Source organism: Chelonia mydas, chromosome 2, assembly GCF_015237465.2.
Source record: "Chelonia mydas isolate rCheMyd1 chromosome 2, rCheMyd1.pri.v2, whole genome shotgun sequence".
Taxonomy (NCBI): Eukaryota; Metazoa; Chordata; order Testudines; family Cheloniidae; genus Chelonia; species Chelonia mydas.
The window spans coordinates 105,958,717-105,981,672 of NC_057850.1; the positions used below are offsets into that span (position 1 = coordinate 105,958,717).

The 22,956-nt window shown below is 41.0% G+C and overlaps 1 protein-coding gene across 4 annotated transcripts in view; it reads left to right on the forward strand.

The window, feature by feature from the left end:
* MBOAT1 (membrane bound O-acyltransferase domain containing 1) overlaps positions 1–22,956 on the forward strand; it is an 80,439-nt gene that overhangs the window by 36,828 nt on the left and 20,655 nt on the right. For 2 of the 4 annotated variants that reach the window (XM_007054894.4, XM_027817267.3), the window contains exons 4-8: positions 981–1,076; positions 15,562–15,617; positions 19,288–19,342; positions 20,592–20,775; positions 22,445–22,637. In XM_007054894.4, coding sequence (XP_007054956.1) covers positions 981–1,076; positions 15,562–15,617; positions 19,288–19,342; positions 20,592–20,775; positions 22,445–22,637 — 584 coding nt within the window. Of the gene's footprint in view, positions 1–980; positions 1,077–2,983; positions 2,996–15,561; positions 15,618–19,287; positions 19,343–20,591; positions 20,776–22,444; positions 22,638–22,956 lie in introns of all 4 variants that reach the window. The other 2 variants (XM_043540058.1, XM_037893062.2) reach the window with 2 other exon arrangements.

The window sequence follows — 22,956 nt, forward strand, 5'->3', positions numbered from 1 at the left end:
CACTCCTTAAACCAGTGATACTCGGATTGCGGCCCATGAGCCGCATTCCCATGTGGCCCATGATCTCTTTAATGTGTCTCCTGCATATCTTTGCAGCACATGATACCAAAACACAGTGTGATTTAATTGTTAACCAATCAGGATGCTTTTACTATGTTATTAACCAATAAGTTATGAACTTGCACTAAGTTACTAACTTATTTGCTGTAAGAATTATAGATATGGCAGACCTCTGTGGTTCGGAAGCCAAATTAGGAATCAGCAGTACCCAAAAGAGCCACAGTAGTGTGAAATATTTCCCCTCTCATACTGTTTTACTGTAGTACTATTCATGTTTAATGAAACAATGAATTCATGCTACTGTGACTCTTTTGGATACTGCTGATTGCCAGTCTGGCTCCTGAACCACTGAGGTTTGAGTATCACTGCCTTAAACCATTAGAATGTCAGAATACGGGGTGCCACTAGCCATCCTGCCTAACCTAATTTTACATTCACTCAGGACACAAACCAGAGAGTGGACTTTTCAAACCCTAGTTAAAGAATACTTCCTATGTGCAAAGCTTTGCATAACAGCCTATTTGAGCATGTAAAGCCAAAATAAATTGTCTTCCAAATGTCACTGAAAACAATGTACAGCTACTGTGTACTCTTAAAGCATAATTATATTCTCTCTCTCCCTGGTTCCCACAGATTTGCAATATGAGAGTCTCAAGTATTTCTGGTCTGTGTGTGTGTACACAAAACAGAAAGGAGAATGGATAATCTCAGCAGAATGTTAAATGTTGTCTGGCTTCATATACTTGAATTCTAGGACATAATTTTCCAAAGTGACTAGTAATTTTGAGTGTCTCAATTTTGATTATCATCCTGACGTATAAATTTACCCTCGTTTTTTGTTTTGCCTGTATGAACTGAATGTAAAGTCTTGACTCTGCTTCGGTGGGTAACTGTTCTGTTTGTTTGTATGTTCTGTTTAGGTACTCCTTTGTGGTAGCCATGGGATACCTCACATTGTGTCACATTAGCCGAATTTACATATTTAATTATGGTATTCTCACTACAGATTTCTCTGGGTGAGTATCCAGCTCATATACTATGTCTGTTGATAAATTGTATAGTCAATTGTTTGATCACACTTTGGTTCATTATGAAATATATTCAAGAGGCAAATTAACTAATATCACTCAGTTTTATTGATATAAGCCAATAATAATAAAGAACAGGAAAAAACTTTCAATATGATACCAGGTTCTGGGAAGCCACCTCATGTAGTATTGTTACCTTCACTTTACACAGAAGGTGTGCTTCCCAAATTTACACTTCTAAAGCCATCTTTTTATCCCCTACCCGTTGACAAGTAAAAGGTACTGTGCACATCATCTGAAACTAGATTTAACCAATCTGCCCTCTACCTTGTTTTTTCAGTAACATGATGTACCCCTTATCTCATTGTTCTGAACGCATGCACTCCAGGTATCAAGGGGCATGAAGGAACCTCTTAGGTTTATGCTAGGGTAGAATATTCATATGTCTTGTCCTTTTCCTTTGGGATATTTCAGTTGTGAGAATAACTCCCTACCTGTTAATATGGTAAAATACTCATATGTCCCAACCCAGACCGTTTTCCTATTTCCTTAAGCCAAAGCTTACTTCAACTAGTGCATCGTCTTATGGGATACCTGACGTGGGTGGACAGAATTGTAGGGAGAGTATAATACATTCAGTTGACATAACTTCCCAATACTTATATTAACACTAAGCCTACCATATATGTATTGGCTAACAATTATTATAATTTATTATTAAATTATTTTAGGACTGTAATTTAATACAATTAAAAGAATGCCACAAAGAGTTGTCTTGCAATCTTGTTTACTTAATCTTTCAAGAAGTACTTGTTCAAAGTAAATAATGCATGATGTTAGAATGACTCAGTATTTCCATTAGCCAGTACCTGTGTGTGTTCTTCCACAACAGCATCTTGCCAGAGGTGGGGAGGGTCTACTTATCTCCTTCTCCACCTTGAGTGGGGTTGGGGGAGTAAGTTCTAAAGTTACTCTTTGGTGGTAGAGTGGGTCCAAGGTTATCTTCCTATCTGCCAATCCCTCAGTGTCCAAGGAAGCAGCAAGCCAGGTTGGCCCAAGCTGCTTCTTCCTTAAGTTTGTCTGGTTGGGTGGGGTAGACTGTTGCTCTCTTTATTCCTTTCTTGATAGTGCAATAGACCAGTCCTGGTGAGTGGCCCCAAGCCTTCTCTTTCCTCATTCTGATTCTACTCTGGGGGAGACGGTCCTTGGATTATCCCAAAGACCTTTCTTGCCAAGCTGGGAAAACAATGTGAGAGGAGCCTTCTGGCTAGGGTGACCAGATGCTAAATACAAAATATCAGGACCACCACAGGGGGAGCGCCTTTTCAATTGTTACACTCACCTGGCACGTTCGGCAGCGGGAAATAAATCTTGCTGCCGAAGAAGGAAGTACCCTCTGCCAAAGTCTGTCAGCAACTGAAGGACCTGCTGCCGAAGACCCGGATGTGCAGGGTGAGTGTAACAATTAAAAAGGCATGCCCCCTGCCTGTCACTGCCGCCTAAGGGGGCGGGGGGGGTAAGACACGCCCCAAACAAAATATCGGGACAAATGGCGTCCCAACCGTACTTCGGTCAGGATACAGGACAAACTGCTCAATATCGGGACAGTCCCGATTTTATCAGGACATCTGGTCACCCTTCATCTGCCCCTCTCCCTTGAAGGGGAGAGAGCTTCCAGAATAGCTGTAGCTGGTTGTTTCTTCCAGCTTTAAAGGGCCAGCTACCAGCAAAGCTGTTTTATCCCATTTTTGAAAGAGTGAAACATGCATGTTTTATTATAAGTCCTTTTCTGACTGCTTTGCTTTGGCATTTATAAACTGTTCTTAGGATTATTTAGTTTTTTTTAATTCTTTCTTCCGCAATTACATATTTTTTTCCTTCTTCTTGATGCTAAGAGGATTATGCTGGTGAGTTGATTTTTGGTGTTTTTTAATACTTTATAAGAATGGCACTACTAATAATACATCATCTTCTTTTATAGCATACGTAGACTGTCAGTGCAGTAATATTATAGTTTTTACCAGAAATGGATTAGTTTGAAAAGAAAAAATCAAAGGAATGTGATAGCTCAGGAGGCTGGTAATGGGCATGGGTCCCAATCCAGCAAACCACTCAAACGTGTGCCTAACTTCATGCACGTGAACAGTATGATTGAAGTCAGTGTGACGACTCATGTGCATTAAATTATGCACAAGCTTAAATCCTTTGCTGGACTGGGGCCACGGCGCCTCTCATTTTTGGGTTATGGGTTTGAGTTCAGCCAGTTTGTTATGAGCAAAAAAACAGTACCATTTGAAGAATATTCACTGAAGGCCTGTGGGTGACACAGATGCCTTATGTGAAATGCTAGGGGCCTCTGCACTTTTCCTAGTGGAAAAATTCACAGCACAAAAATCATCATAAAATTGGCACCAATTGCCCACCCTTATTAATAGCCTCATATGAGAGGCAAATGCTTGAATTGGCTTGGAGACTGACCCACCTTTTCACCCTGAAAGGTGGTGTTTTCCATGTGTAAATCGGGGCCTTTTGGCTGACAGATACACAATCTTGCACTTTTTACTGCATGTGCCATATTTCTGCTGTAGATAAATGGAGCACTTCATTCTCCAGGGCTGTTGGGCTAAAACATTTCATCAACACTAACTTTACTCCAAAGGAAAAAATGGCAGCATTTCTAGCAAACCACCCTAAAAATGAACATAGTCAAATGTGAAATCTAGAAAAGCTTTATATGCAATTTTTTTAGCAAGGAGCATCACTGAAGGGAGTGATTTATCTTCTAATGCTTAATGCTTTGCTGTGTTTTCTTTCCTCCTGGTGGTTTTATTTCAGTCCCCAAAGTTAGCAACAATGGTAGAATAGCCAATTTGTAAAAAGAAAATACATTTGACAATGGAAACTGACCTAGATGTATTCTTTTACTGTTATACCAGAACAAAGTAGAGAAGTATTAAGCACTCCAAAGAGTTAGATGGAAACATTTGTTTTCCTTGGAAATATATTAAGGAAATTCTTTTTTGGCAATGGAAGTGATGGGATGACAGTTCTGGGGACCGAAGTCCTTTGTGTATCCACAGACCAGGTACAACATGGGTAGTAGTAGTGCAAGACATGGCTCTGCCAATAAGCCTCTGTTCTGTAGTGTGAAGATAGCACTCTTTTCATTCACTACACACTCATTCATTGCTTGACTACTCTGCTTAGTATTTGTCCACTTGAAACTGGACACCGCTAACTGATTACACATAAGCTGATAAAGAACCATGGTGGTAACTACCAACCAGCTTAAATTCAAACCAGTGAATCAGAGTTGAAAAGCTTGATATCCCATTAATATCCCATGCACTTCCCTCAGAAAGAAACATTTTTCTGAATGAAAACTTTCAACACTAAAGAATAGTTATGTAATGACGTCACCAACTGAACATATTGTTTAGAATTGGGGATGGGTGAGGTAAGTGGTTCTGATTTTAAGTTAGGAAGTGACTTGCATTTCTGCCTAAACAGGAAACAAACTGGAAACTGATTTGAGGTGTGTAAATTTCAGTTTTGTATCTTCTTCTGTGTGCTGCCGCACTTCCTGGTTTCTGTTGAAAACAGAAGTAACAAAATACAGCAAGAGAGTTAAGATATGGAGTTTCTAGTACAATAATAAAAAACTTAGACAATCTGGATAATCTTATGCGAGCCTGTCAAGGTTCTTTCCCCAGCCTGAACTCTAGGGCACAGATGTGGGGACCTGCATGAAAGACCCCCTAAGCTTATTCTTACCAGCTTAGGTTAAAAACTTCCCCAAGGTACAAACTTTGCCTTTTCCTTGAACCGTATGCTGCCACCACCAAGCGTTTTAAACAAAGAACAGGGAAAGAGACCACATGGAGACCTCTTCCCCCAAAAGGGAAGAAGGAGGATCCTGGGAACTACAGGCCAGTCAGCCTCACCTCAGTCCCTGGAAAAATCATGGAGCGGGTCCTCAAGGAATCAATTCTGAAGCACTTAGAGGAGAGGAAAGTGATCAGGAACAGTCAGCCTGGATTCACCAAGGGCAAGTCATGCCTGACTAATCTAATTGCCTTCTATGACGAGATAACTGGCTCTGTGGATGAAGGGAAAGCAGTGGACATGTTGTTCCTTGACTTTAGCAAAGCTTTTGACACGGTCTCCCACAGTATTCTTACCAGCAAGTTAAAGAAGTATGGGCTGGATGAATGGACTATAAGGTGGATAGAAAGCTGGCTAGATTGTCGGGCTCAACAGGTAGTGATCAATGGCTCCATGTCTAGTTGGCAGCTGGTATCAAGTGGAGTGCCCCCAGGGTCAGTCCTGGGGCCGGTTTTGTTCAATATCTTCATAAATGATCTGGAGGATGGTGTGGATTGCACCCTCAGCAAGTTTGCAGATGACACTAAACTGGGAGGAGAGGTAAATACGCTGGAGGGTAGGGATAGGATACAGAGGGACCTAGACAAATTGGAGGATTGGGCCAAAAGAAATCTGATGAAGTTCAACAAGGACAAGTGCAGAGTCCTGCACTTAGGACGGAAGAATCCAATGCACCGCTACAGACTAAGGACCGAATGGCTCGGCAGCAATTCTGCAGAAAAGGACCAAAGGGTTACAGTGGACGAGAAGCTGGATATGAGTCAACAGTGTGCCCTTGTTGCCAAGAAGGCCAATGGCATTTTGGGATGTATAAGTAGGGGCATTGCCAGCAGATCGAGGGACGTGATCGTTCCCCTCTATTCGACAGTGGTGAGGCCTCATCTGGAGTACTGTGTCCAGTTTTGGGCCCCACACTACAAGAAGGATGTGGAAAAATTGGAAAGAGTCCAGCGGAGGGCAACAAAAATGATTAGGGGACTGGAACACATGAGTTATGAGGAGAGGCTGAGGGAACTGGGGATGTTTAGTCTACGGAAGAGAAGAATGAGGGGGGATTTGATAGCTGCTTTCAACTACCTGCAAGGGGGTTCCAAAGAGGATGGCTCTAGACTGTTCTCAGTGGTAGCAGATGACAGAACAAGGAGTAATGGTCTCAAGTTGCAGTGGGGGAGATTTAGGTTGGATATTAGGAAAAACTTTTTCACTAGGAGTGTGGTGAAACGCTGGAATGTGTTACCTAGGGAGGTGGTGGAATCTCCTTCCCTAGAAGTTTTTAAGGTCAGGCTTGACAAAGCCCTGGCTGGGATGATTTAATTGGGGATCGGTCCTGCTTTGAGCAGGGGGTTGGACTAGATGACCTCCTGAGGTCCCTTCCAACCCTGATATTCTATGGTTCTATGATTCTATGAAAATAACCCCCCAAGCCCTACACCCCCTTTCCTGGGGAAGGCTTGATAAGGATCCTCACCAATTTGTACGGGTGAACACAGACCCAAACCCTTGGATCTTAAGAACAATGAAAAATCAATCAGGTTCTTAAAAGAAGAATTTTAATTAAAGAAAAGGTAAAAGAATCACCTCTGTAAAATCAGGATGGTAAATACCTTACAGGGTAATCAGATTCAAAATATAGAGAATCCCTCTAGGCAAAACCTTAAGTTACAAAAAGACACACAAACAGGAATATGCATTCCATCCAGCACAGCTTATTTTACCAGCCATTAAACAAAAGGAAATCTAACGCATTTCTAGCTAGATTACTTACTAATTTAACAGGAGATGTAAGGCTGCATTCCTGATCTGTTCCGGGCAAAAGCATCACACAGACAGATGAACCCTTTGTTCTGCCCCCCCTCCAGATTTGAAAGTATCTTGTCCCCTCATTGGTCATTTTGGGTCAGATGCCAGCGAGGTTATCTTAGCTTCTTAACCCTTTACAGGTGATAGGGGTTTGCCTCTGGCCAGGAGGGATTTTATAGCACTGTATACAGAAAGGTGGTTACCCTTCCCTTTATTTTTATGACAGAGCTTTTGATCATGTGAGGTTTTCCACACTGATCTCCAGACCAAGGAAATGAATTCACAACAAGTATCAAAATTATTAGAAATAAATCATAGCATGGGGAAATTAAGTTTCTGTTTCTCTGGTCTGGTTTTAGCGATAGTGTTGGTGTTTTATTTTGTATGATATTCACAGATTAGGCATTGTGGAATAATATCCTTTAGTTTGCAGCCACAAAGCATGAGGAGCTCTTTTTAGTCACAGTTAAACAGAACTCAAATGATCTGGGGTTTGGGAATAAATGGCTTTATTTCAAATCTCTTCCTGTAGGTTTCCTCTGTAAATGTAAGTATCATCTGTAGGCTTTATTCCCATGGAATATTGTGATTTTCTTTTAAAGTCTACCTACTTCTTCGTCCCTTTTCAATAAACTGTGTCAACATTTTGAACAAAATAATAGGTTCTGACCTTGGCTTGTGAGTATACAGTATATTTTATTAAGGTCAATTTTTATGCACCCTTCTGCAGCCTTCTCAAACTGAGCCACATTTTTACTACTTATATGTCAGAAACGTTTGACCTTGCATGACATGGGCACCATGTTTGACAGGCTAATTTAGTCAACATTTTTGTGCCATTTATAATTAGATGTTCCCTGAAAGCTTAAAAAAATAGCAATTTATTCCTTCGGTATTGCCACTCCTAAGTGTTCAAAAATCCTGAGTCTGACTTAGTAATCATGGGATTTTAAAAATAAGCTTTTGGTTCTTTTTATTTTGGCTCTGTTTTTGAGCTTGGAGGATTCATGTTTTCAAGCTTTTCTCTACAATCAGTAGGGCTCGGAATTTATTTAAAAAACCAAACAAACAACAAAAGCTGAGGTTCTCATATAATCACATGATTCAGGGAGCTGGGGTTTAAAAAAAAATCAAATATCGTAACACCTAAAATAAAATCCTGAGAGTTGGCAACGCTTCTTTTTAATACTTTAAATATCCACATCAGACATCTAACTTGGCAACTTATCACACACAGTGGAGGCTGACAGATATTGTACACAATGTTTTGGCATTACCTGCAAAGCTGATCTTCAAGGACATATTGAAAGAGCTCTGTATGTGTCAAGAGTGAGAGATTGCTGATCTCTGCTGTACTGTCTATTTTATTACTAAGCTTGAAATCTCAATATACCAGCATCTCCTGACTCAGCATTTCAGCTTTAAAACAGAGAACTGTTTAGGTGGGAAGAAGGTATGAAGTGTCTGTCTAGGTGCTATAGTGGACCCATATAACACAGAAGTTGCATAATGTGCTGCCGTGTACCAAGTTAGGTGTCTCGTTAGGATTTCTCATTCTGTGAACTGAGTGGCAATCTTTGTGGTACCCCTCACCAGGATGTGTGAGCACCATATGGATTCAAAGGTTGGAAGCCAGAAGGGTTTAGCATATGATGTAGGTGAAGCACTTGGATTTCAGGGCACAAAGTGAAACATGCCAAGTTTCCAGTTACTCTGTATTAGCTGTAAATGTCCTAAGCTGACATCAAGATGAAGTCGGTGGCTGGGTGGGAGGGGCAGAGGGACAACGGACCTGTTCATTCTACTTTTACAGCCGGAGGAGAGATTACAGTACCAGGCACTACAGAAGTATGGACATGTGCTTTCACATGTGCCTATGGGAAAGGCTGATATCCCATAAGAGCCCACAATGACTGATTCTTTTCTTGGCTGGGACAGGATATAGGCAGATTTCTGCTTAGGGGACGTTGCAAGACAGCTTTCCACCTTCCTGAGGAAGGTTACAGAATAGACTAGACAATTTGAGTCTGTTTGAATATTGGAGACTTTAGCTGAGCTGTTATTCTATGCCACTGTTTTCCCTCTCTAGCATCCTTAATTCCCACTCTTGCTGACATTGTATATTAAGCATATTGAACCCAGGAGGAAAATAAAGACTCCTACTGGTTTTTCAAAAGTGGCTTTGTATGATACGTTGTATTTGTCTGCAGGAGTGTCATTTCTGTGAATCTTTCTGTCTTATTTAGAGTTCAAATTTGGGAAGGAAGGGAGAGAATGTTAGTTTTTTCAGATTAAATGGTATGCAAGACTTAAGAATTATACTTGGTTGCTAGATATTACGATGAGTACTCTATAAATACCTAATATAGATATAAATAATCATTCTTTTTTCCCTACATTCATGTATCATAGTAGTGTTCTAATTCAGGCTGTTTTTGTGCATGACCTTCTAATCAGTCCATCTGAATTGTTTGCATATCAGTGCTCACTGGCTTACAGCAGTACAGCTCACTGGCTTACAATTTTCAGATGCAGGTGCCTATCTGCAGGCAATTAAAGGGACATCAGTTTGGCTTTGATTCTCTGGTTTAAAGTTACTTACTTAAACATTAGAGTAAAACACATCAGTTTTGTCATTAGCAAGAATCATGCCTTTTAAAAGGAAAAATTGTTGCTGAACCAACATGAACAATTGTAGAGTTCACACATAAAATGAAAGGCCCAAACAATCACAGCAGAATTCTACATGATTGTAGACCTGCTTCTTCATTGCAAATCACTGCCTCTCCTGAGGAGTTTTTTTTGAAGAAGTCTGCTGCTTTGTCTGCTTAAAGCCCTGGGATTTATATATATTTGAAAGGAAGACTGCAGTTTTGCCACAAGGGGAAAAACTACCCTAAGACATAGGATGTTCAAGAAAACGTATTCCCCTCCCTATTGGAAGAGAAACTTTTCATACTGTTGAGAACTTCGTAGAATAAAATTTAATAAGAGGTGTTTCAGGCCATTAGTGCTCTCCTGAAAATGAAAGAATCCCATAATGACAATCTGTTAGGTAGAGTCAGTGGCCTAGATATTTTAATGATAGTGATTATGCAAAATCTACATGATTCCTTTAGCATGATTAGATCCCAACTCTGGGTTTATTTTGCATTTTATGTGTAGGTGTTTTAATGAAATTAGCTGATACCTGAAGATAACTTCCTAGGATGTAGTTGACAGTTGTTTTTGCACATTTACTTTTTTTGGTTAAAAAAAAATGCAGATAACCATACACTTATGCACATTTAAATGTGTTGTTCGGAAATACACCAGATACTGCCACATATTATCTAAAAACAGATGTCACTTTTAAAGAAATTATCTGTTTTTTTTCCTATTTTTATTTTTTGCATTTTGACTTGCTTTTACTCTGATAACATTTAACAGAGACGTGGTGGGATAATAGGCATGACTGGAATATTGTTATAGATGGGTACAGCTTGCTCAGGATGGACAGGCAGGGAAAAAAGGGAGGAGGTGTTGCCTTATATATTAAAAATGTATATACTTGGACTGAGGCTGAGATGGAAATAGGAGACAGACTTGTTGAAAGTCTCTGGGTAAGGATAAAAGGGGTAAAAACCAAGGATGATGTCATGGTAGGGTCTACTACAGACCACCTAACCAGGAAGAAGAGGTGAATGAGGATTTTTTTAAACAACCAACAAAATCATCCAAAGCACAGGACTTGGTGGTGATAGGGGAATTCAACTATTCAGACATCTGCTGGGAAAATAACACAGCAGGGCACAGATTATCCAGCAAGTTCTTGGAATGTATTGGAGACAATTTTTTATTTCAGAAGGTGGAGAAGTTACTAGGGGAGAAGCTGTTCTAGATTTCCTTTTGACAGATAGGGAGGAATTGGTTGAGAATTTGAAAGTGGAAGGCAACTTGGGTGAAAGTGATCATGAAATGATAGAGTTCATGATTCTAAGGAATGGTAGGAGGGAGAACAGCAAAATCAAGACAATGGATTTCAAGAGGGCAGACTATAGAAAAACTCATGGAGTTGGTAGGTAAGATTCCATGGAAAGCAAGTCTAAAGAGAAAAACAATTGAAGACAGTTGGCAGTTTTTCAGAGACACATTATTAAGGGCACAAGAGCAAAGTATCCCCCTGTGTAGGAAAGATAGGAAGTATGATAAGAGACCACCCTGGCTTAACCAGGAGATCTTCAATGATCTAAAAATAAAAATAGTCCTACAAAAAGTGGAAACTAGGTCAAATTATAAAAGATAAATATAAACAACACAGATATGTAGGGACAAAATTAGAAAGGCCAAGGCACAAAATGAGATTAAACTAGCTAGCGACATAAAGGGTAACAAGAAAACATTCCACAATACATTAAAAGCAAGAGGAAGACCAAGGACAAGGTAGGGACCGTTACTCAATAAGGGGAAAAATATAATAACAGAAACTGTGGAAATGGCAGAGGTGCTTAATGACTTCTTTGTTTCGGTTTTCACCAAGAAGGTTGGTGGTGATTGGATGTCTAACATAGTGAATGCCAGTGAAAATGAGGTAGGATCAGAGGCTAATATAGGAATAGAACAAGTTAAAAATTACTTAGACAAATCAGATGTCTTCAAGTCACCAGGGCCTGATAAAATACATCCTAGAATACTCAAGGAGCTGACTGAGGAGATATCTGAGCCATTAGCAATTATCTTTGAAAAGTCATAGAAGACAGGAGAGATTCCAGAAGACTGGAAAGGGCGAATATAGTGCCAATCTATAAAAAGGGAAATGAGGACAACCCAGGGAATTACAGACCAGTCATCTTAACTTCTGTACCTGGAAAGATAATGGAGCAAATAATTAAGCAATCAATTTGCAAACATCTAGAAGATAATAAGGTGATAAGTAACAGTCAGCATGGATTTGTCAAGTACAAATCGTGTCAAACCAACCTGATTGTTTTCTTTGACAAGGTAACAAGCCTTCTGAATAGGGGGGAAGTGGTAGATATGGTATAAATTGACTTTAGTAAAGCTTTTGATACTGTCTCGCATGAACTTCTTATAAACAAACTACGGAAATACAACCTAGATGGAGCTACTATAAGGTGGGTGCAAAACTGGTTGGAAAACCGTTCCCAGCAGCAGTGCAAGTAGGCCGGTACGCTCCAGTACACCATACTAGCAAGCTAATTATAGCTGGTATAGCATACTGGAAAGACACAGCAGCAGCCCCACCGGAGAAGAGGGCTGGGATCAGGGCTGGGGGTTCTGCTCCTTTTCCTGCTGCCCCTCCCAGCAGGGAAAGGAGCAGAATTCCCAGCCCTGCCTCCTGCCCTTCCATGGAGCTGTGGTACACTCTGTCTGTGTACCACAGCAGCAGCCCTGCTGGAGGAGAGGGCTGGGGGGTGGGGCTGGGGCTGGGAGTTCTGCTCCTTTCCCCGCTGGGAGGGGCAGCAGTAGGGAAAGAAGCAGAATGCTGACAGCTCCTCTGGCAGCTATACTTCCCCCTCCCCAGCCCTGTCTTTGGCGCAGCAGGAGGAGGACAGAGCCCCCCACCCCAGGTAACATGGGATGGATGTGCGGAGGGGGCGGGGAGAGCGTGGGGGCCCTGGGCTGGGGGTGGGGAGGTGAGGAGTCACATGGAAGGTCACATGGGGAGGTCATGTGCTCCCCTCCCTCCCCCAATACCGGTAAGACATAGATTTTACTTACACCACTGGTTCCCAGAGAGTAGTTATCAGTGGCTCACAGTCATGCTGGAAGGGCATAACCAGTGGGGTCCCGCATGGATCCGGTTCTGTTCAATATCTTCATCAGTGATTTAGATAATGGCATAGAGAGTACACTTATAAAGTTTGCGACTGATATCAAGCTAGGAGGGGTTGCAAGTGCTTTGGAGGATAGGATTAAAATTCAAAATGATCTGGACAAACTGGAGAAATGGTCTGAAGTAAATAGGTTGAAATTCAATAAGGACAAATGCAAAGTACTCCACTCAGAAGGAACAATCAGTTACACACATACAAAATGGGAAATGACTGCCTAGGAAGGAGTACTGCGGAAAGGGATCTGGGGAAGTGGACCACAAGCTAAATATGAGTCAACAGTGTAACGCTGTTGCAAAAAAAGCAAACATCATTCTGGGATGTGTAAGCAGGAGTGTTGTAAGCAAGACACGAGAAGTCATTCTTCTGCTCTACTCCATGCTGATTAGGCCTCAGTTGGAGTATTGTGTCCAGTTCTGGGTGCCACATTTCAGAAAAGATGTGGACAAATTGGAGAAGATCCAGAGAAGAGTGACAAAAATGATTAAAGGTCTAGAAAACATGACCTATGAGGGAAGATTGAAAAAACTGGGTTTGTTTAGTGTGGAAAAGAGACGACTGAGAAGGGACATGATAACGGTTTTCAAGTACATAAAAGGTTGTTACAAGGAGGAGGGAGAAGAATTTTCTTCTTAACCTCTGAGGCTAGGACAAGAAGCAATGGACTTAATTTGCAGCAAGGGTGGTTTAGGTTGGACATTAGGAAAAACTTTCTAACTGTCAGAGTGGTCAAGCACTGGAATAAATTGCCCAGGGAGGTTGTGGAAATCTCCATCATTGGAGATTTTTAAGAGCAGGTTAGACAAATACCTGTCAGGGATGGTCTAGATCAGGGATTGGCAACCTTTGGCATGCGGCCCATCAGGGAAATCCGCTGGCGGGCCAGGACGGTTTGTTTACCTGCTGCGTCCACAGATTCGGCCGATCGCAGCTCCCACTGGTCGCGGTTCACCGTTCCAGGCCAATGGGGGCTGTGGGAAGCAGCGTGGGCATGCTAAAGATTGCCGATCCCTGATCTAGATAATGTTTAGTTCTGCCATGAGTGCAGCAGACTAGACTAGATGACCTCTCGAGGTCCCTTCGAATCTTGTCCTATGATTCTATGATTTCCACTAACTGCAGATAACTGTGCCTGCTTGTGGATTCCCTTTGGATGTCAATGTCTGAGGAGGATGAGGATAAAGCATATTCTTTGTGTATAAAATTATGACAGTGATATGGATATACATTTAGGGTTTAAAATACAATTGAATTCCAGATATCTGAATCTACAGTATCTAAACCTCTTAGTCTACTGAACTGCCATCATGACTCCCTGGTCTATTGAAACCTGATTATGTGAACATAATCTTTTGAGTGGTTCAGATAATCGGGATTCTACTGTACCTTAGACACTTTTTTCAACACGATGAGTGTTTAGAAATCACAAACTTTTATATTGAGGCAACCAAAAGGCAAATAGTTAATCTTAACCATCAGGTCTGATTTTGAATTGGGAGATTTTTGAATACTTAATTTGTAATGTAACTACTAGCACAGTCTGAAACAATACGTTCCAGAATCTCTTGGAAAATTCATGGAGAAAAGTAATACTTGCTTATTATTTTAGCTAACGATATCATCGGAAAATAACATTTTCCCTACCTCAGGCAGAAATTGGATTGGAAGATGCAGGGACTGAGCTGAAGAAATTCAGCTGTTCCCTCTTTCATTACATCCAGTTAAATATGGTGAAACATTTTAAACTAGCAAAAAGCTTTGTTTAGAGTAGTCATCTAGTTTGATGTAGGTTTTTTCTTTTCCAAAAATGTTTGTGTACTGACTGAGATATGTATGAAAGTTCTATATACCAGTCAAAATCTGATAATAGCAATTACCTATTAACATCAACCATAATTTATATAGCAATGGTGTCTGAAACTGTGTGGAGAGATTGCACTTTGTAGCAAAAAGAAGCACTCTGCAATGGGGCTGGAAACTTGTCCTCTGTAACATTTGTCCTTTGTTAATACTGATTTACAATAAAACCTAGGAATGTTGTCTTAAGTCCAGACTTCTTCTGTCTCATTAACACCATATATATCCATGATAAATAATGCTGTTAAAGTAATTATATATTTTCACGGTCACATACAACTTCCATGATGATTATTATTGTAATTACATTCATATGAGAAGGCAGTGTTGCCTGGTGGGTAGAGCAATGAACTGGGACTCATGAGACCTGAGTTCTGTTCTCTGTTCTGCCGCTGGCCTACTGGGTGACCCTGGGAAAGTCACATCCCCTCTGTGCCTCAGTTTCCCCATTTGGATAATGGTAATAATTATGCTTGTCTCCTTTATAAATCACTTTGAGAATTACTGATGAAAAGCTCCATATAAGAACTAGGTGGTAGTTTTATTCTGCCTAAAAATGTTTGCTAGACACAGTCCCCACTCCAAAGAGATTAAAACCAGATGAGCTGCAGCAAGGGTGATGGTATTTCATACTGAAGTATTATATATTCCAGAATGACACCCTTAGTATAGTGTACGCTGTACTGGTTGAGGTATCGTTTTTTGGATGAGACCTACAATAAGGTTCTGACTGCATTTGGTAATTCAAGGTTTCACAGCATTCTACTGTAGGGTTGTTAACTTTGCTGTTTTGGCCCAGCTTCTACCATGGATAATTATGTTCTGCCTACTTAAATTCCTCATGCAGTTTTGGTGTTTATATGGCATTTTCCACTTTTTGTTCTAAACTGTTACAACAATACCTTTTGCCCCAGAGGTGGTTGCATTTCATTGACTAATTAAGTGCATTGGGATCCTTTGAGATGAAAGACCTTATATAAGTGTAAGATTATTATCGATCAATCAATCAATCCAATAATCCATATAAAAATAAGAAGGAAGGATTTGCACTGTATTATGAAAAGGCATTCATTGCTTTCTATATCTTTACGTTATAGCCCACTGATGATTATTACACAGAAGATCACAACTCTTGCATTCCAAGTGCATGATGGTAAGCTAACAAGCCTCCTGATATCCTAAAGGGAGTATTTCCATTCCAGTCCATTGTCTTTAGTGGAGTTACCCCAGGGATGAATTTAGTTCAGTGTGTTTTTCACAAAGCACTGCCCTTCCTTCCTTGGAGAAACAGACAGATTTTGCTGCATTTTTCCTGATTCTAAACCTTCTTTTTATAATAAAGATGCTTTTATACCTCAGAGAAGATTACCTCCAGGGCATTGAAAATTACACTGGTTTGGAGTCCATGGGCCTAAGTCTGATCAAATTTAATATTTGTTTGACACCTGTGTAACTCCATAGACTTCCCTCAAGTTACTCTTGATTCTTGCTGATGTGAGATCAGAATCAGGCCCAATGACTTAATATGTTCAGTCCTGAATCTTTGAGAGATCAAGGCATGAGTTTAAGGACTTGTCTATACAAACAGTTAATTTGCAGCAAGCTGGGGTATGCATCTACCCTGTGCTAGCCTGCTGCAGACTAACTATCTGCATAGACTAGAAGTCTGCTTGAGCCTAATTTTTTGGCCTGACCCTGACCCAAACTGGGCCCATGCCTACCTGGCCCAAGTCTCTTTGACACTGCTAGTGTCACAAATGGCATCATTTTCCAGAAAGATGCCTGCTTCCAGTACAATAAAAGGCTCAAATGTTGCAATTGTAATTAGTGTTATTTATTTCTATAGCAGTTGCATATGTGACTAGGGTTGCCAACTTCCTGATTGCAGAAAGCCGAATACCTTTGCCTTGCTCCTGCCCCGCCCTTCCCTGAGGCCCTGCCCCGAGGCCCTTCCCTGCCCCTTCTCCAAGGCTCCCCCCCACTCCCTCCTGCCTCCCTCCCTCCCTCACTCTCCCTCACCCTTGCTCATTTTCACAAGGCTGAGGCAAGGGGTTAGGGTGAGGGCTCTGGCTGGGGTGTGAGCTCTGGCATGGGGCTGGGGTTGAGGGGTGTGGTATGCAGGAGGGGTCTCCGGGCTGGGGATGAGGGGTTTGGGGTGCAGGAGGGTGCCCCGGGCTGGGGCAGGAGGTTGGGATGTGGGAGGGGGTGCCGGGTGCAGGCTCTGGGAGAGAGTTTGGGTGTGGGAGGGGGCTCTGGGAGAAAGTTTGGGTGTGGGAGGGGGCTCAGGGCTGGGGCAGGGAATTGGGGTGCAGGAAGGGGTGAGGGGTGTGGGCTCCAGGGAGCGCTTATGTTAGGCAGCTCCTGGAAGCAGCCAGCATGTCCCTGTGGGCCCTAGGCACAGGGACAGCCAAGCGACTCTGCGTGCTGCCTGCGCCTGCATGCCCTGCTCATGCAGCTCCCATTGGCTGCAGTTCCTGGCCAATGGGAGCTGCGGAGCCGGCGCTCGGGGCGGGGACAGCGCATGGAGCTTACCTAGCCGGCCCTGCACCTAGAGGCCGCATGGACATGCTGGTTGCTTCCGGGAGCCGCATGGAGATAGGACAGGCAGGGAGCCTGCCTTAGCTCCGCTGCACTGCCTACCGGATTTTTAATGGCCTGGTCAGCCATGCTGACCAGACCCACCAGGGTCTCTTTTCGACTGGGCATTTCGTTGGAAAACCTGACGCCTGGCAACCTCACCTGGGGACTCCACGCAGAGATCTGAGCCCCACTGTGCTAAGCACTGTATAAACAAATGACACAGAGACAGTCTCTGCTTCAGGAGAGTAGTAATCTAGGATTTAGGTAATATCTAACAAGTGTAAATAGACACATGATGGGGGAAGACTTGGTAACAGCAGAGGCGGATGAATTTGAAATTAATCTTTTAAAAAGTCCTACAGATTAATTGTAGTGGTAAGTGCTTATTACCTTACAAGCTTTCATACTATTAAAAAGAACAGAGTACTTGTGGCACCTTAGAGATTAACAAATTTATTAGAGCATAAGCTTTCGTGGGCTACAGCCCACTTCGTCGGCTGCATAGAATGGAACATATAGTAAGAAGATATATACACAGAGAAGGTGGAAGTTGCCATACAAACTGTAAGAGGCTAATTAATTAAGATGAGCTATTATCAGCAGGAGAAAAAACCTTTTGTAGTGACAATCAAGATGACCCATTTACACAGTTGACAAGAAGGTGTGAGGATACTTAACATGGAGAAGTAGATTCAATATGTGTAATGACCCAGCCACTCCCAGTCTCTATTCAAACCCAAGTTAATGGTATCTAATTTGCATATTAATTCAAGCTCAGCAGTTTATTGTTGGAGTCTGTTTTTGAAGCTTTTCTGTTGCAAAATTGCCACTTAAGTCTTTTACTGAGTGGCCAGAGAGGTTGAAGTGTTCTCCTACCAGTTTTTGAATGTTATGATTCCTGATGTTAGATTTGTGTCCATTTATTCTTTTGCGTAGAGACTGTCCGATTTGGCCAATGTACATGGCAGAGGGGCATTGCTGGCACATGATGGCATATATCACATTGGTAGATGTGCAGGTGAACGAGCCCCTGATGGCATGGCTGATGAGATTAGGTCCTATGATGGTGTCACTTGAATAAAGCTTATGCTCTAATAAATTCGTTAGTCTCTAAGGTGCCACTAGTACTCCTGTTCTTTTTGTGGATACAGACTAACACAGCTGCTACTCTGAAATCTGTCATACTACTGGAGTGGATAAAATGGATGCAGTTTCCATTTTCAAGTAGTTGTGACTTTATCTGTAGAAAATACATACAACTCCCTTCCAAAGGAAACCAATCCCTGCCCCCAACCTCTCCAAAAATAGAAGGAAAAAAAGAGGGTAAATATGCTGGTGCATCCATGATGGGTGTGCACTTAAATATATCAGTGTTTTTTGTTAAATGCATGCTATGAAATATACAGGGTGTACAATGTTACATAGTTAACATTAACTTTTGCATTTGAGTGTTCAAAATAACATAATTAATGTTCTGTTAATCACACAGGGTTTTTACATAAGAAAGAGAGTTTAAGCACACTACTCAAGTGTCAAGTGTCTGTTTTACAGTGGTGGGTATAGTCTGAGCCCGGGAGTTGAGTGTTTAGAGTGCAGTGCCTGGGCAGAAGGAAACTCAGTTGGAACTCTCAACTATAGTCGAGTCCTGAGCAACTCCTTCTTTCCCATGCCAGCAGCCAGTTCCTCTCCCTTGGCCAGTCTTCTTGCTGTGAATTGCCCCTTTCCTCACACAGGAATAAGGAGGAAGCTTGTGGCAAAGGGGACCAGCATCTTCTGGGAACAGGGATTTCCTGGTACAGAGCTATAATAATAGTCACTGGGGATGTATGCTGGTGGATGGGTATTATGCAGCTCACTGCCTACTTGGAAAGCTGTTTCAATAGGTACAGAGAAGGTGAGATGGGGGAGAACTCATGTTGAAGAGGAGAGAATGAGGAAGGGAGATGGATCCACAGGAGGAGGAGAGCCTTGTAGGGAGAGGGGGGAGGAACCGATCCTAAAGTACCCATTCTCAGTACTTCAGTGCAGTCTTCTGAGGATGAGCATGCTTGACTTAAAGGATGGAAAAATAAATCAAATTATTACTGTTGGTAACAATGAAACACAGGAAGGCCTGTGACTTTAAAATCTCCAAAAAGTGCCGACAGCATATAACCTCTGAGCTTGGGATAATTTTCTGCAGTTATTTTTGGAAGAGTCTAATTTGATTTTATTGTGTCATGCCTATTATTTATTCTTGCTAGGAATAGGCCGACGACCTGAGGACCTCACTGCTGAGCAAAATCGGCTTGCCGTAAAGTAAGAATTTACTTCTCCCACTCAGTGTGTCTTTAACTTCATCTAAGTAATAGTGGTCTGTGGGGTTTTTAATTCCTCCCTGAGTCATTACCAGGAGTCAGATTTTCCCCAGTCATGTGCGACTTTTTTAAAAAAATCATTGTTAATGTAGGTACTGCCTGCAATCCACCCAGTGCCAAAGGTGGATACTGTAATACTTATTAAGGTAATTCTTGTTCTGATGTTAGCATCCCAACCACCCACACATGAGTTCTTCATTTCCCCCTGACTGAACCATACACCAAGAGAGCCCTCGTTTCCCCAAAGCCGGGTTTAGACCCTGTTTCAGCAAAGTATTTAAGCACATGCTTAAATCCCATTAACTTTAATGGGTGCCTATAGTGCAGCAACTGCTTATGTGTTTTGCTGAACCAGGTCCTTTAATAAAGCTGTGCTCTTTGGATCTTCAGGTTTTCGTCTACCCTTTCACTGTGGTCTGCTATTTTTCACATTAGAATACTTCTCTCCCCCCCACCCCCCGCACCTCATCAATAACTACATCAAAGCACTAATCCATGTTAAAACTGCAAGGCTGAAGTTTGCCCCTGACACTTCAAATACTGCTTTTTTTTTTAAACCCTCTACCAGCAGTTTCTGGACACTGATGCATGTTTCTCCTCCATCTCTTAATCTTCCAAGTACAAACTTTGATACTACAGGTTTCACTGTTTATCAAAAGACAACTGATGCTGCTTATCTATTACAAGCATTCCCCCCCACCCAATCTTGTTTTAATTCCACTCTAATTGTGGAATGAAAGTTAAATCTTTTTTGAATAGGCTGAAAGTTACAATAGTCACTAACTTTGATCCTCGAGCTTAATGCATTTGAAACTTTGCTTAGAGGCAAAATAATTAGTTCCTCAGTTTTCAAGGTTTAACTATGAGCCATTGGAAAATTTACCTAATTATTAGATGATGGAACTATGATTGTCATCTCTTGAGAAACTAAAGTTTGTAGAGAGGTTTATATAACATTTCTACAGTGACCCGTTGCTTTGTGTCTCCATTTATCATTTAGTACACAGCTGGCTGTAAAAATGTAGAGTACTCATGATTGAGGTTCTGTTGTATGTAAAATTTTAAATACACTCGATGGAACTGGATAAATAGTATGTTACACTGTGTAATTCCAAAACTTATCAAAAGTACCCATGAAACTTTTTGCTATATTTTACCTTGTTTTGTTTTGTGTGTGGATGTTTTGACAGAATAAGACCTTCCTTACTGGAGTATTTGAGCTATCTCCTCAATTTTATGAGTGTCATAGCTGGACCTTGCAGCAATTACAAGGACTATATAGCCTTCATTGAAGGGAGGCATGTGCATATGAAACTTTTAGAAGTGAACTGGAAGCAAAAGGGTTATGACAGACTTCCTGATCCTTCTCCAACTGTAAGTTGTGAAAAGCCAAGTATTTATTGCAAAGGGTTAGAGAATACTGCTTTGCATGTCTGACTCCTATAACGGCACCTAGTTTAAAACCAAACAAGGAAAACTGCTTGGGGTATTGTGCCAGCAAATATATCTGTTTTCTGCTGTTTGTGTTGATAACAAAGCTAGGGGGGAGGGAGTTGGCATCATCCCTTTGTTCAGAAGAGTACATAGCGGCTCATTGGTTGGTGAACACCATATGTGTAAGTCTCTCCGTTCACAGTAGGAACATACTGTAGATTCTGATTATTATGAATTGTAATTCAGATTTAGACAAAAGAGAGAGAACATTTTACAAAAGAGAAAAGCTGAAAAAACTATTGTATTGTAGAGGACATGCTAGATGCAGGAATCATAATTGATTAAATACTGTAAGTTGCCCAGATGCATTTCAAGGAAACTTGGTGACTGTCTTAAGGTATCTTTGAAGCTATCTTTTAAGTCTGAAAAAGATAAATCCATTGCAAGGACTTTATCATTTTTGTTTTGTATTATTAAATATTAACTTGATACTCCCACAAGTGGCATTCATGTATTGCAGAAAAATGCATGGGCCAGATTCCTCTGTTACACTGGAGTGACTCTGGATTTATACCTTTGTAACTGACTGAGAGCAGAATTTGGTTCTGCATATTCTCTTTGTAATGTGGAATATGTATGTATACAGGGCCTCATCCTGATCTCTCACTGGTGTAATCTGCTGACAGTGTAAGTTAAGTCAGAATCAGGCCACATTGTGTCACTTGCATAAATTATATATATATGCAGGATAGACAAATTAGTATTTTTCTTTAAAAAGTTAAGCTTTAAAATGACATTAAACATTAAAGTTTTTCTGTGTATATTCAGTGCATGTGAAAAAAAGTATTTAGGAGCTAAAAGTGAGTTAGTTACATCAGTGTTTAAATAATAAATGGTATATTTTTTATGCTCCTGATATCTGGAGTCTACTCTTATGGATTCACCTGTTTGCAATATGAATGTATGAGTGAATCTGTTTACTCACGGTGGATATGTGAAAGCCAGTTACAAAGCATTCACATAGCTTACACCTATAATTATGATTTCTGGAGTGCTAGGGCACTAACTACACATTTTTAAAATATATATTTGTTAGGTTAGGAGCAGGACAGTATCTATCTAAGTCATTTTGAGAGGCACTTTCAGACACCTTGATGGGTGTGATGGAAGAACCTAGATCTATAACAATCTGATTGTACTGGAAATCAGAATATTTGGTGCTTCCAGCAGGAATCCAGTAATCAGTTCCTGTGCTTAACTGCACAGATGGGGAAACTCTCTGTTTCCCATCTTACTTCTGTGTTCTCCTCAGGGCACATCCAGCAGTTCATGTGTGGTGCTTAGGTGAAAGAACATGGCCCATTTTGGTTCTGAATAATTCTTTAATTTCTATTTGTAAGATTAATTAGGAAAATATACCAGCTGATTCATTATACCAGCTGGTCCTTGTTACAAATTAATTATGAGGAAAAAGAAGCTATTATTAGCTGTTACCAGTCTTATTGGGTCTTTAGTCAATTTATTTTTGTAAGTGGGAAGCATTATTTTGCTTTTAGTCTATTCTGATAAATGATCACATCAATGTTTTATTATTCATTATGCTTTTCAGGGGGCTGTGATATACAAACTGTGTATCACATTTGTATCTCTCCTTTTGTTCTTGACACTTACCAAGACCTATCCTGTTACATACATTGTTGATAGCCAGTTTATCAATAACACATCCTTCTTGTCAAGACTTGGCTACCTGTATATCGCTATGCAAGCATCGAAGCCAAAATATTACTTTGCATGGACATTAGGTAAGGATCACTAAATGGCTTATTTTGTGTCCCGATAAATTTAATACATAAACAGTGGGGTGTATGAAATTGTCATAAAACAATTACTTTTTTTTTAATTTTGGGCCCAATCCTGCAATTTCCATAGCACCCCTGCATGTGAGCAGAGCCCCACTGAAACCAGTGTGGGTGCACAGTTCGTCTGTGCCCTGCTAGTTGCACAAGGAAAGAGAATTGGGGTGCTATGGGTATAATGACTATAAATCTCAAAAGGACACTGTCCAATAGTGTAGGCCAGAAGTTTGATCTACTTTAAAACTGTTGTCAGTTGGCAGCAAAT